Below are 12,867 nucleotides of genomic sequence, written 5' to 3'. Positions count from 1 at the left end.
TTTTTGGTAATTGTAGACAAAAGTTCTAGAAGTTAGCCAGTGGGCAATACACACTTTAGTGTGATCACTGTAATTAGTTAAGAAGTTTGCCCTCCTCACTTTGTAGGGAAGAGGAGGTGAGAGTGTAGAGGAGGTGATTTTGGAGTGTGGGACACGTTGGGGCCAGATGGGCTTGCGGTGCAGTAACACAATGATAACTTTCAGCCCTGAGGACTCACTACGTGGGAGTCCAAGGCATACTGGAGAGTGCCAGCAGTGCCAGTGCTAGTGAGGATACTAGGTTGGGTGAGGGAAATTAGTAAATAAGGTAGATGAAAGCTAAAGATAAAGTTTTCCTGCTAATTATGACAACATAACTGTGACATAAATTCCAGATCTCTACAATAGTTGTGTACTGGTTTTGAAAAGGTGTTTTAAAATGGCTAACTCCTCTATGTGTTTATTTTCCATTTCCTTCTTTTTTTTCCTACTGAATGTGTTTATAGACTGACATTTTGGAGAGTGTTATAAATACAGATTATTTACATGTATTGTGGATAAACAGTTGATTTATTGGGAAGACAATTTAGGGAGGTATACTTATCCTGGTCCTTTCTTAACATGAGTAAGATTACTTATATCTGTATAGTATTTTAGAGTTTTCAAATCATCACCATCCTCCATTTAAGAAAATAAAAAGTTACTTGACAGTGCGGCCTCCTGGTTCTCTGTGTCCAGACAAATGGATACTGAGCCCATATTCTTCTCCACATTGATTATGTGTATTTTATTCTGTCATAGAAATGTTTTTGTTTGAAAAAACACATGTACACATATTTCCCTGACATTCTTCCAGTTTTTAGAAAAATATGTTCACATTTTTCCCACTGAAAACTTAGTTTCTTTCTGGGTAGATATATCATCTTTTTAAAAACCTTTCCCCCAAGATTTCTTTTTAAATGGTTCACAGTTAAATTTAAATTTCTATATTTAGGTAGAATTATGTTTATATACCAACCACCAGTATCCAGGAAATTCAGTGGTAAGGCTGACACATAGGGAGTTTATAGTCTATTTTGTAGTCTGTGTATTTAGACAAGGTTTGAAGCTTACTTAGCAAAATCTCTTGACCATTCAGAATTTCTTTAGTACAAATGCACTATTTGATTTCTTATACTTGTTAAGATGACAGTGTGTCATTTTTTAAAGATTAGTTCTTAGGAATATGTGTTAGATTTATTCCTTTCAAAGAAAGATGCATTCAGGAACAGCTTTTATATGTAAATATTTTTATAATATTGGATAGAGTTGGTTTGGTGCAATCACCATGGTTTGATCAAATTTGGAAGAAGTTACAGGCACATTTTTGTAGTGTTTTCTCCAGCATCTTTATTTTTTTCAGCTGGATGTATTTTGTGTTCCTTCTAACTAATCAAAATAAGAAACTGATTTTGCCTGTGCCAAAAAATAGAACTATCATTTTTCACATTCTTTTATTTTCCAGGTCATTTTCAAGTAAGATTGTGTTTCTAGGACTTCTGAATCCCAGAAAACTCTCAACTTTGTAGATATAAGCGCCCAGATGAACATTTCAGGGGGAATCTAACTTTTCATGCAGTATGTTTTGTGTTGTGCATTCCAGATACAGTTAACTTTTTGTGTGTATGTGATTAGTGTGGAAAGAAATTAATGCAGTCCAGTATTATGATTTATGGACTGAATCCTTTGCCCACTGAAGACTTGCCAAAACTAAAACTATTTTTTTTCCTTTGGATATTAGAAACAGCTACTGTTTTTGTTGATCTTTTAAAGTTCTGAATGGGCCTATTTCAAATCATACCAGCATGGGAGCTCAGATTAATAATATACTTATTCAACTAGTGATACTGAGTGAAACCATTGCTCACATGGATATGAGGATAAAATTTCATAAAATTATTTTCAGGTGCATTAATGCATTTCTGGAAGCTGCATATGATTTTTCTTTTGCATGAAAGAAGTCAAGGATTTCTATTTATTGTATCAGTTACAGGTGGGCGTATAAGTTAATTTAATTGCATTTTTTTATACCTTAAAACATAAGACATTTTGCTTTTAAAAGCAGTACTGTGATTGCTGGATTATTCCCAAAGGTTTTTAACTCTTAGAATGTTTATCTCTCTTGAGACATCATGACTATAGTATATTTAATTCAGATTATTGAGAAAAATTTCCTTTGTTGTTAGTTACAGCAAGCTGCTGAAGTTTCTCAGCTTCGGGGAGCAAGGGTAATCTCTGCTGAAGACCTTCTGTTTTTGATACGCAAAGATAAGGTAATATAAAATAATTTCATCGTATTGAAATGCCAAGCTTGGTGATTGATTACACTTATGTAAGGAAGCTACCCTTGTTTTATAGCTTTCACATTGTAATCATAACTGCTGAACTGATATTTGAGTTCTCATAGTTTGCATAACAAAATGGTTTACTACAAAATAATTTATTTTTTATTTTTACATGGACAAGGGCATTTATGTAAAAGTATGCTGACAACTAATTCTCACTTATCCTTGAATATATATTTAGACATTTTCATTGCTACATAATGTTCACTAGATATTGACCAGGTGCTTTGTTCTGGTAACCGGGATATAACTAAGTGGCATATTTATTTTTCTTCTAACTTTATACAGGCTTTCATAGTATAGTTTTTTCACTTGAAATATACAGTTTTTTCTGTGACACTGGTTAAAAGGGAAAAAAATCAATCAAGATGAATATTGTATAAGATAAATATATACCATAATATCTAGATTTTTTAATAGTTAAAGATCTTTCTTACTCTTTGAATTCTGGCATTAAAAATTTATGCCGATATTTACTTGTATAATTTTGTCATAGCTATCTTCCAAGAGTAGCTAGTTTGAAAATATTTTGTGACATTTTGCATGATTTTAATAAAATTTTCATCTGAAAGTTACATGTGGAAAAACTAACTGAATAACCACAGCATGTTATGGTAGACTCTAACCCAAGTGAGCACACAGTGCTTAGTACCTAGTGTTCCATCTTTCATTTCTCCATTGTTTTCCCCTGGCATTTCCCATTTTTGTATGTTTGTGGCTCTGGTTTTTATCAGAAGGCATCCCATCTGACCTTCTGGATATCCTGGTTAACATCGTTTCTGTGATACCCAGTTACTTTATATCTGTGAAACCTTTCCTTCTGACTGACTGAAGATTGACTAAACTTGGATGACTAAACTTCTCTTCCTTCTGTGGTGGGATTCAGAGATCTACAAACTGCACCTCGACCAGTCTACCGTTAAATTTTATAAAGTTTTAGTTCCTTAACTCTTGTATGGTACGAGGACTCTAAAGAGGAAAGAAATGTCTTCACTATCAAGAAGCTATAATCTGGTTTAGGAAATCTGTATGATTTCGTTGAAGAAGCATTTTGAGGCTCACAGCATTTTAAGCTTGTGTGATTAGATTGGAGAGGCCGTAGGGTTTGTTGAAGTGGAGGTTTCTGCCTAGGGTGAGACCCATGCAGCTATATGCAGCTGTGTGTAGAATGGAACTAACCAGGGTGCAGGCTCAGTAATCAAGGCAAACTGTGATTAGTATGATGGCTCTAAAAGTGGATGGGAAGGAGGAATTCAGAGAGATGGTGAAGAGTAAGAATGTTCAGGATTTAGTGACTTCATTAGGAAGACGGAGAAGTAGGCACCATATAGCAGTGGTGCTGTGAGGAAAGAGCCTGAAGGTGCCATTGGCAGGAGCAGGGACCTTGAGCCAAGATCCTTTACGAAGGCAGCTGGAGGGCAGTGGAGTTCGCATCAGTACTTTACAAAATATGTCCAGTCAGTTTTTCCTTTTCATCGACAGAGGTAAACAAGCCATTACAAAAAATAGTCCACATTGACACTTTTTCCTGCCTTTCGGGGAAGTCAAAGTTTTAAATCCTATGGAAACTTCAGGAATACACACTGATTGTCAAAACCCTTCTATTGTCTAGAAGGACTGTTAATCAGAACCTTTTTAGCAACCAAGAGCCTAGCTGTAATATGATAGTTGCCAGTAATCTCATCTTTCTCCTCAAAATAATAATTTTATTTATATGCTGGTGTGTTCCAAACAGAATTTAAAGTAGTTTACATGACTGTAATGTAAGACAAAATAAAATCTAAAGTACTGAATTTTCAGGAATCAGAGGAAAGAGAAAAAAAGGATAGCAAACACCTATGTACAGGTATATGTTTTTTCTCTTAATAATTCTGGTTTACATTCAAGCAGAAGTCATTGACTGCCTACTATGTTTTACATATTGCACTAGGCAGCTTCACTCATTTTCTCATTTATTACTCACAATTGTCCTCTAAGGTAAGTACTTTACTTACTTTGTAAATAAGGAAACTGGGGGTTCAGAAGTCATGTTCTACTTCTGGTCCTGCTATAAGCTCCAGTTGTGAGACTATCTTTAACCCTGGTTTCCCTATATATAAAAAGGAGATGATTATATTTGTCTGTATCTCAGGGCTATTGAAAATTTCAAATAGAATGCATGTAAAAGAGCTTTGTAAAATACAATTTATTTCAGCTGTCATTAGGAATCTTAAACATGAAGACCAGGAACCAGTAATAATCCATTATAAGTGTAAGCATACAACAGATGACAAAGTATTATCAGTTACTTTTAAAGTTAAACAGTATTATAGTCTTCTAATAAACCTAAAGAAAGCCATCATTAAGACTCAACTATCATTCATCAGCTTTGAGTTTCATAAAAATATGTTTCTCAGATTACAGAATGTTTTCCAGAAATATAAAACATAAACCAACTCTTCTAAATAAAAGAAAAGATTCTCAGAGAATAAAAAAACAATAAAAAGGAGAGTGCTTGGCTTTTTAAAGCACTTGTTACAAACTACTTGTCTAGCTGTTTGTAAATCATTTTAAAAAATAAAATTTGGTTCTGAATGTGTACAAAATTCCATAAAGTCAGTATTTTCAACATAGTGTGGAGAGATTATCACAATCTTCAGAAGGAATTTAACCAAAAAAACCCAAAAAACAAAAATCATTGTGATTCTGGAGTATCTGGATACTTGAAAATGAAAAGTGCTTTTAAAAATGCTAGTGGGCTTCCCTGGTGGCACAGTGGTTGAGAGTCCGCCTGCCGATGCAGGGGACACGGGTTCGTGCCCCCGTCCGGGAGGATCCCACATGCAGCGGAGAGGCGGGGCCCGTGAGCCGTGGCCTCTGAGCCTGCACGTCCGGAACCTGTGCTCTGCAATGGGAGAGGCCACAGCGGTGAGAGGCCCACGTACCATAAAAAAAATTAAAAAAAAAAATGCTAGTGTTGTAGCTTTTATGTTTAATTTGATGACTAAATTTTGTATTCACAGTACTATGCTGAGAATTGCTATATTACCGCCCCCAGTGGTCCTGGGGTACACGTTATTAAATTTAGTTATCATAATAATCTTTAATCAGTAAAATGAATGTATGTGTAAGGTTTTTTATTTACTTATTTCATATTTTTAATAGAAAAAACTTAGAAGACTGCTAAAATACATGTTTTTCCGAGACTACAAATCAAAGATTGTCAAAGGCATCGACGAAGATGATCTTCTGGAAGGTAACCTAAAGCACTAAACTAAAACCAATATAACACATGTATGCTGATGACACATTTATACAATGTCAATGTAGATATTCCCATCAGAGTAGAATATATGTACTTCTGTTAAATAGTGTAGTTTAGAAACTGTCCAAATATTTATATAGTTGGCAGTTAAATCTTGTATTTTCCAATTATGTGACTTCAAAGTAATCTGGTATTTTAATTCTTTTTTAAATAAAATAACCTGCTTTATACTAGAATATCATGAAACTAAGAAAATTGTGTTGATTTAAAACATAACTGATTTTATCAAGCATAATTTTTCTGTCCTGAATAGAGGGAGCCAGAACTATTATATTTTTGAAATTGGCATGTATGGTTTTTTGTTAATTTATTATAGAAAGTATCTGCTATGTTTTATAATGTAAAGTCACCTCATTTTAATGTGTTATTTCTGTGCTGTTTGAAATCTAACAAAAAGTCTGACACAGAGTGGGAAATTTTCCTTAGCTGATTTTCCAACTCAATTCCCCATTTTAGGATATTTAAAGAAAATATTTATGTTGCAAAATCACATAGTGATAAGCTGAAAATAGATAATTATTAAATAATACTTATTAATCAAAAATAAATGTTGTATTTTTGAAGTAATTCATCTATTTTTTACTGAATATAGTCACTGCATAGTAGTATCCTTTGCTAGTAGATACACTGCTAAGGTAGCTAAACAAACTCTACTGTATTCAGAATTCCAGAAAATTGCTCAAAACCAACTGACGAGTTAACTAACTTTGAAAGAGAACCAGTTACTTTCATTGATCCTCAATAAGTCAGCAAGTGTAATGGCCATGCCAAAAAAAAATTCTGATCAAATGTCTAATCAGTGTTGTCTATTTAATATTCCTGTACTTCTCATAGAAATTAACTCCAAATGAATTTAATGCTTCCCTTTATGGAGAGCATAAAGAATACAGACTTGAAGGGCTTCCCTGGTGGCGCAGTGGTTGGGAGTCCGCCTGCTGATGCAGGTGACACGGGTTCGTGCCCCAGTCCAGGAAGATCCCACATGCCACGGAACAGTTGGGCCCATGAGCCATGGCCGCTGAGCCTGCACATCCGGAGCCTGTGCTCCGCAGTGGGAGAGGCCACAACAGTGAGAGGCCCGCGTACCGCAAAAAAAAAAAAAAAAAAAAAAAAAAGAATACAGACTTGGAGCAAAACAGACCTAAATTCCTATTAATCCCAGTTCTCTGCTTTCTTTCTGTGTGTCCTTGAGGGTCAGTTTTCTCATTTGTAAGTCATAAATTATACTACTGACCATGAGAGTTCAACATAATGTGTGAAAAGCACCTGATACATTCCCACCACTGAATAAGTGATAGCTCTTAATACTATGCTTCGAATACCAGGAAGCTCAGAGTAGTGAGACTAGTATTCAGTTTTACTAACACTGTCATATCAGTTTGATGCCCTCTCCTTCTTATTTATTTCAAACCTCTCCTCTTTATCATTTAAATATTCTAATCTTGTGTGTCTCATATAAAGTTTTAAAATACAGTTGACCCTTGAACAATGCAGGGGTTAGGGGTGCCAACTGTCTGCATAGTCAAATCTGCCTATAACTTTACAGTTGGCCCTCCATGTATGCGGTTCCACGTCCCCAGATTCAGCTAACCTCATAGAGTCACATAGTACTGTAGTACGTATTTAATGAAAAAAATTCATGCGTAAGTGGATACATGTGGTTCAAACCTGTGTTCTTCAAGGATTCACTGTAGTTGATATAATTTGTACGATCAAATACTCAGGTAAAATACATCTAATACTGAGATGGGAGTTCTAGACTGGCCTTGTGAGGAGCATGGTAGACTCTTTTCCCAGTGAAACATATTTAACTGGTGAACATTTTAAAAATAATAGTTTAAAATCTTTAGAAATTGTCCTAAGGGCAGACAGCAAATGGAGGAACATATTCAAAAATATCTACTAAATCTCATTAAGAACAGTGAGAGTCTGTTGTGTTTGAGCCACAGTATACTCCCCTCATTTCTCTCCTCCCCTCCCACCCTGCTGCCCCAGATCAAAATGATAGAAGTTTTACTCTGGGCAAATAGGTCCAAGAACCATGGGCACCTGCTTCTGTAACTCCCAATCTAGGGTGACAGGTTCACCCCAAGAGGGTCAGGAGATCAGCATCTCTCATCTCCTTCATCTCTGTGTTGCAGAACCTCTGTGCTAGGCAAGCTCAGCTAAAGGGACTGGGCCTTCCTCTCATCTTCTAGTCATACCCAGATGGACCACATCCTGGCTTGCTCACAGGGAATAAGCTTCACACCAGAAGAGACAAGCCTTGAAGACAAGTGGCCACCATCTCTGTCCAGATCCTCACTCTTAGATCCAGGAGAGTCTTTCAGGGAGAAGCTGCCTGCTATTCCCAACCCCAGCTCTAGTACAGAAGTACAAAGATTCAGCCTATAAGAGAGAGCCAGCCCTTAATAACAGAGAGCTCTGCAGTCTCCCTGTAGGGACTGACCATTTGGAAAAGAGCATTTGAAGTTCATGGCTAAGGGTGTTTTAAAACAATGGAGATCCTGGTGATGAGGAGTTAAGGGGAAGCTGGTCACTCTGTGATACTAGTAACAACAAACAAAACAGTGCACCAGGTAAAAGTTTAACAAAGGAAAGAGATAGCTAAAAAGAGTCATCCTGGGATCAGAGCAAAACTTAAAGTCTGGCCAACCGTGACTCTGCAGAGTGACCTGAAATTATTTAGATCAATCTGTGGAGCAATTTATACCCAAGAGTATTATCAAAACAACAGAACTGTCAGCCAGCAGTTAGTGGAAGGTAATAGCTGTGTATCATACCAATAGAGTCACACTAGCCAGAAACTTAGTGGAGAGATCAGGAAAAGTGACAGGTAAAGAGAACTTGACTAAAACCGCAGTCATCCCTGATGATTGAGGAGACTATTCACATGCTCAAGGCTGTACCCTCTGAGGAGCAACATCCAAGGCTGCACACTGAGAGGGAAAGAGACTTTACTGAATTAGCCCAGCCAAGTCACTAAACAAATAAACAACCAAACAAGCAAGCAATAATACCAAGCCCCAGGAAGGAGAGGGAATTATTATGTAGAGTTGCTCCAATATATTACCTAAAATGTCCATTTTCAACAACAACAACAAAATACTAGACGTTCAAAGAAACAGATATGTATGATTCATAAAAACAGGAAGAATAAGCAGATAACACAAACTGCCTTTGAGGGGGTCCAGATGTTAGGTTTAGCAGACAAAAACTTTAAATAGCTATTATAAATGGTGTTCAGAGAACTAAAAGAAACCATGTGTAAATAACAAAAGGAATGTATGGTTACTGTGTCTCACAAAATAGAGAATATCAAGAGACAGAAATTATAGAAACAAGTGGAAATTCTGGGGTTGAAAAGTACAATGACTGACATGAAAAATTCAGTAGAGGGGCTCAATAGTAACTTTAAACTGACAGAAGGAAGAATCAGTGAACTTGAAGACAGATTGTTAAAGATTATACAGTCTAAAGAACAAATAGAAAAAAGAATGAAGAAAAATTAATAGTGCTTCAGAAAAATATGAGACACCATTAAGTGAGCCAGCATTTGCGATGGGACTACAGAAGGGAAGGAAAGAAAAAAAGAAGCAGAAAAAATATTCAAAGAAATAATGATGGAAAACTTCTCAGCTTTGGTGAAAATTATTAATCACATCCAAACAGCTCAGCAAGCTCCAAGTAGGATAAACGTATAGCGATCCACACTCAGACACATTCTAGTAGAAATGCTGAAAGACAAAGACAAAAAGAAAATCATGAAAGGCAAGAGAAAATAACCTCATCAAATACAGTGGAACCTCAACAAAATTAACAGCCAACTTCTCATTAACAATGCAGGTCAGATAGCAATGGGATGACGTATTCCAAGTGCTGAAAAGAAAAACTGTCAACAACAAATATGTCAAGAAACATGTTCAGCAAAACTGTGTTTCAAAAATGAAGGCAAAATAAAGATATTCTCAGATAACACAAAAACTAGAAAATTTTTTTGCTAGCAGACCCATATAAAAAATACTAAAAGAAGTTGTTCTGGCTGAAAGCAAGTTGTACCAGACAATAATTTGAATCCACACCTACACAAACTACACACACACACACAACAAAGAGTATCTATAAAGGTAATTATGTAGGTAAATATAAGAGAATATAGAATTGTGTTATTTATTTTCCTTTCTTTTTTTTTTTTTTTTTTTGTGGTACGCGGGCCGCTCACTATTGTGGTCTCTCCCGTTGCGGAGCACAGACTCCGGACACACAGGCTCAGTGGCCATGGCTCACGGGCCCAGCTGCTTCGCAGCATGTGGGATCTTCCCGGACCAGGGCACGAACCCGTGTCCCCTGCATCAGCAGGCGGATTCTCAACCACTGTGCCACCAGGAAAGCCCTATTTTCCTTTCTTAATAGATTTTAAAGCAATTGTATAAAACAATATATATAGTTGTAATATTGGGTCTATAATATATAGATGTATAATATATTTGATAGTAGCAACATAATTGAGGTGGGTGATAACAAAGCTGTATTGGAGTAGGGAGTGACAGGTTTTTTTTCACCCTAAGATGCTTGGGTTGTCTTTATTTGGTATGGGAGCATGTAATTTGTCACATTAAAAAATAATCTAGCTCTTCCTCACTAATTCACACTGATACTTTTGTGTATTAAACTGTATTAATTACCTTTTGCAATATTACATTCCTTCCTGACTTTTTGCAGTAACTTTCTCAGAGTTATGTTTTGCTTTTAAATAAGTATGGTAGTTTTATCTCTTATGAGAAAAAGAGTAAGATCTCATCCCATAGGTTTCAAATATATTGCCACAGTAGTGTACCTAGTATTTTCTTCTTTTAATTTCATGTCTCAGTCCTGCTGTTTTTTATTTATGTCTTTGTTTTTATTTATTTTCTTAATTAGGCTTGCTGTAGCAGGATTCTTTTTCCAAATCTGAGAGGCTTTCCTTTTTTTTTGTAAGGAATTTTAATCCATTCACACTTATTGTGCTAATTGATCATTTGGTTTTATTCTCTCAATCTCATTTATGACATAAATAGATGATTTAATTCTGCATGACTTATGCTTTTGTTTTGGACGCAAGGATTCTCCTTATGAAGATTATTATGAGAGAATTCCAGTTCTGAATTTTATATGCAGTATTCAGTACATATGATTGGGGCTGATGTAAACCTATTTAAGAACATTTCTTTTTTCCTTCCTTTATCTTCATGAAGACAAATTGAGTGGCAGTAATAATGCGAACAAGAGACAAAAAATCGCTCAAGACTTTCTCAACTCTATTGACCAAACAGGAGAACTCTTGGCAATGTTTGAAGATGATGAAATTGATGAAGTTAAACAAGAAAGAATGGAGGTATAGTACATGCTTCCCTTTTTAGGGTAATAGAATAACTGCAGTCCATATACTATTTGGTTCTATTCTTACGTTCTTTAAATGTGGTCTGAAATGTCCAAATTAGTGGTTTCATGTCTGAAGGCAGCATTGTGCAGTGGAGTAACCCTGGAAAGGATGTCAAACTCTGCCTTCATAGCTGACTTTGGGAAACAACTTCAGTTTTCTGTTTCTTTGTTTCCTCCTTTGAATATGAGTAGGTTTCCCTAAGCTTCCTTCTGGATCTTACTTTTACTGATATTATTTTATTCCATAAAAACTAGTTTATCATTAAATATTTACTTAGTTTTTGTACCAAACCATCCAGTTATCTTTGTGGACAAAGGTAATCCTTACTGCTTTTGTGTTGGCATATAGTGTGAAGAGCTATTTTTCCAGCTATAGTTGCAGCCTCTGGTTGGACTCACCAGATAAGGTAGGATCCAGGGCAATTCCATGCTTTATATCACTGTAAAACACAGTTAGTGACATGTGTTTGGATTCCCTGGGTATGTTTTAACAAGGAATATGAAAATTGTATGCCTTCTATTTACCCTAGCTTTCTATTCATAAAGTGGTTTCCTTAAATACTTGTGGAAAAATAAAAGTAGTGATTGATTTCATCTGAGTGCCTTCCAAAATATAAGGCATTATTCTTATCATTCTTATTCTTATAATACTTTTACATGTAAAAAAACAAATCTCCATTTTTCCCCTTCTCTTTAAATTGGTCAAGAGAGGTAATTCCAGAGCTCCGAAAGATCGTGCTAAGTGCTGACTTTATCATAGTCTCTGTGCATGCTAAAAATATAATTATTTCATGTTAAATTTTGGAGGAAGTCCAATAGACATATATGCTTTATAAAATTTAACCACCTTCTTTAAAGAATTAGTATGCTTAGATCATGAACTGTGATCTAAAGGCAATGTTCTTCTTAGGTATCAATTACCTTAGAAATGTGTGGTTATCTTGGTTTGAGGCAACTGCAAATGATTTTAGTTCGCCTTGGGCCAAAAACATGCTAAGTTGTCCAAAGCAGATGATAAACATGTATTTCTGATGTCATTATGGCCTAAACAGGATATGATTGTTTCGTGGCATGGTTTTACTTATGATGCATTACACAGAGAGCAAATATTGTTTATGCTTTATTTTTAAAACATTTTTATATTATACAAATGGGCATTAAGAAAAATTTATTAAGGAAGGACTCTACAGAAAACATTAGTAAAATTGAACAAGTAGCTTTTCAGTTTTGACGGGAAGATCTCTGTCAACCAAGTCTGTTGCCCGGAAGGGCATTTCAGTCAAGGAGAAGAGAAGAAATGGAGCATGTTGTAACACTGAGCTCATAATAGCAGGCTACTGTAGGCCTGGAAGAGTGATGAGCCAGTAAGGTACAAGTTCAATTGAATAAAATATTTGGAAGTGCAGGATAGAAAAAGCTTGGGAGCTTATGTGGTTTATATTTCTCTCCCCTGTAGTTATATTGTATATTACATAGTGGTAACCAGGATAATAAAATATCAATAGTTGATAAAAATAGTTACAAGAAAGTCAGCTTCACCTATACAATAAAAATTAGATTGGCAGTTTCTCTAAGCTTTGTATCATAACTAAAATCTCTAACCAAGATAACAAAGAGTAGTTTTGAGATTCTGTTCATCCAAATAACAGAGTTTAAACTGGATAAAAAAATGCTGAACTTGTAGACATAACTATAGACAGTAAAAAGTGGAACCGTTAAGAGCATAGGCCTTGCCTGCTTCTAATTTGACAGGTTATAGTTTCAAGCGTAAACCACAAC

At 35.6% G+C, this 12,867-nt stretch overlaps 1 protein-coding gene across 3 annotated transcripts in view; it reads left to right on the top strand.

The window, feature by feature from the left end:
- Positions 1-12,867, top strand: part of SUPT3H (SPT3 homolog, SAGA and STAGA complex component) — a 429,490-nt gene that overhangs the window by 271,855 nt on the left and 144,768 nt on the right. For all 3 annotated transcript variants that reach the window (XM_059077802.2, XM_067006330.1, XM_067006331.1), the window contains 3 exons: positions 2,205-2,291; positions 5,508-5,598; positions 10,902-11,041. In XM_059077802.2, the coding sequence (XP_058933785.1) occupies positions 2,205-2,291; positions 5,508-5,598; positions 10,902-11,041 (318 nt within the window). The remainder of the gene's footprint in view (positions 1-2,204; positions 2,292-5,507; positions 5,599-10,901; positions 11,042-12,867) is intronic.

The sequence above is a fragment of the Kogia breviceps genome, chromosome 10, assembly GCF_026419965.1.
Source record: "Kogia breviceps isolate mKogBre1 chromosome 10, mKogBre1 haplotype 1, whole genome shotgun sequence".
Classification (NCBI taxonomy): Eukaryota; Metazoa; Chordata; class Mammalia; order Artiodactyla; family Physeteridae; genus Kogia; species Kogia breviceps.
Note: the sequence above shows the minus strand (reverse complement) of the source record. Positions and strands in the feature narration are given on the sequence as shown.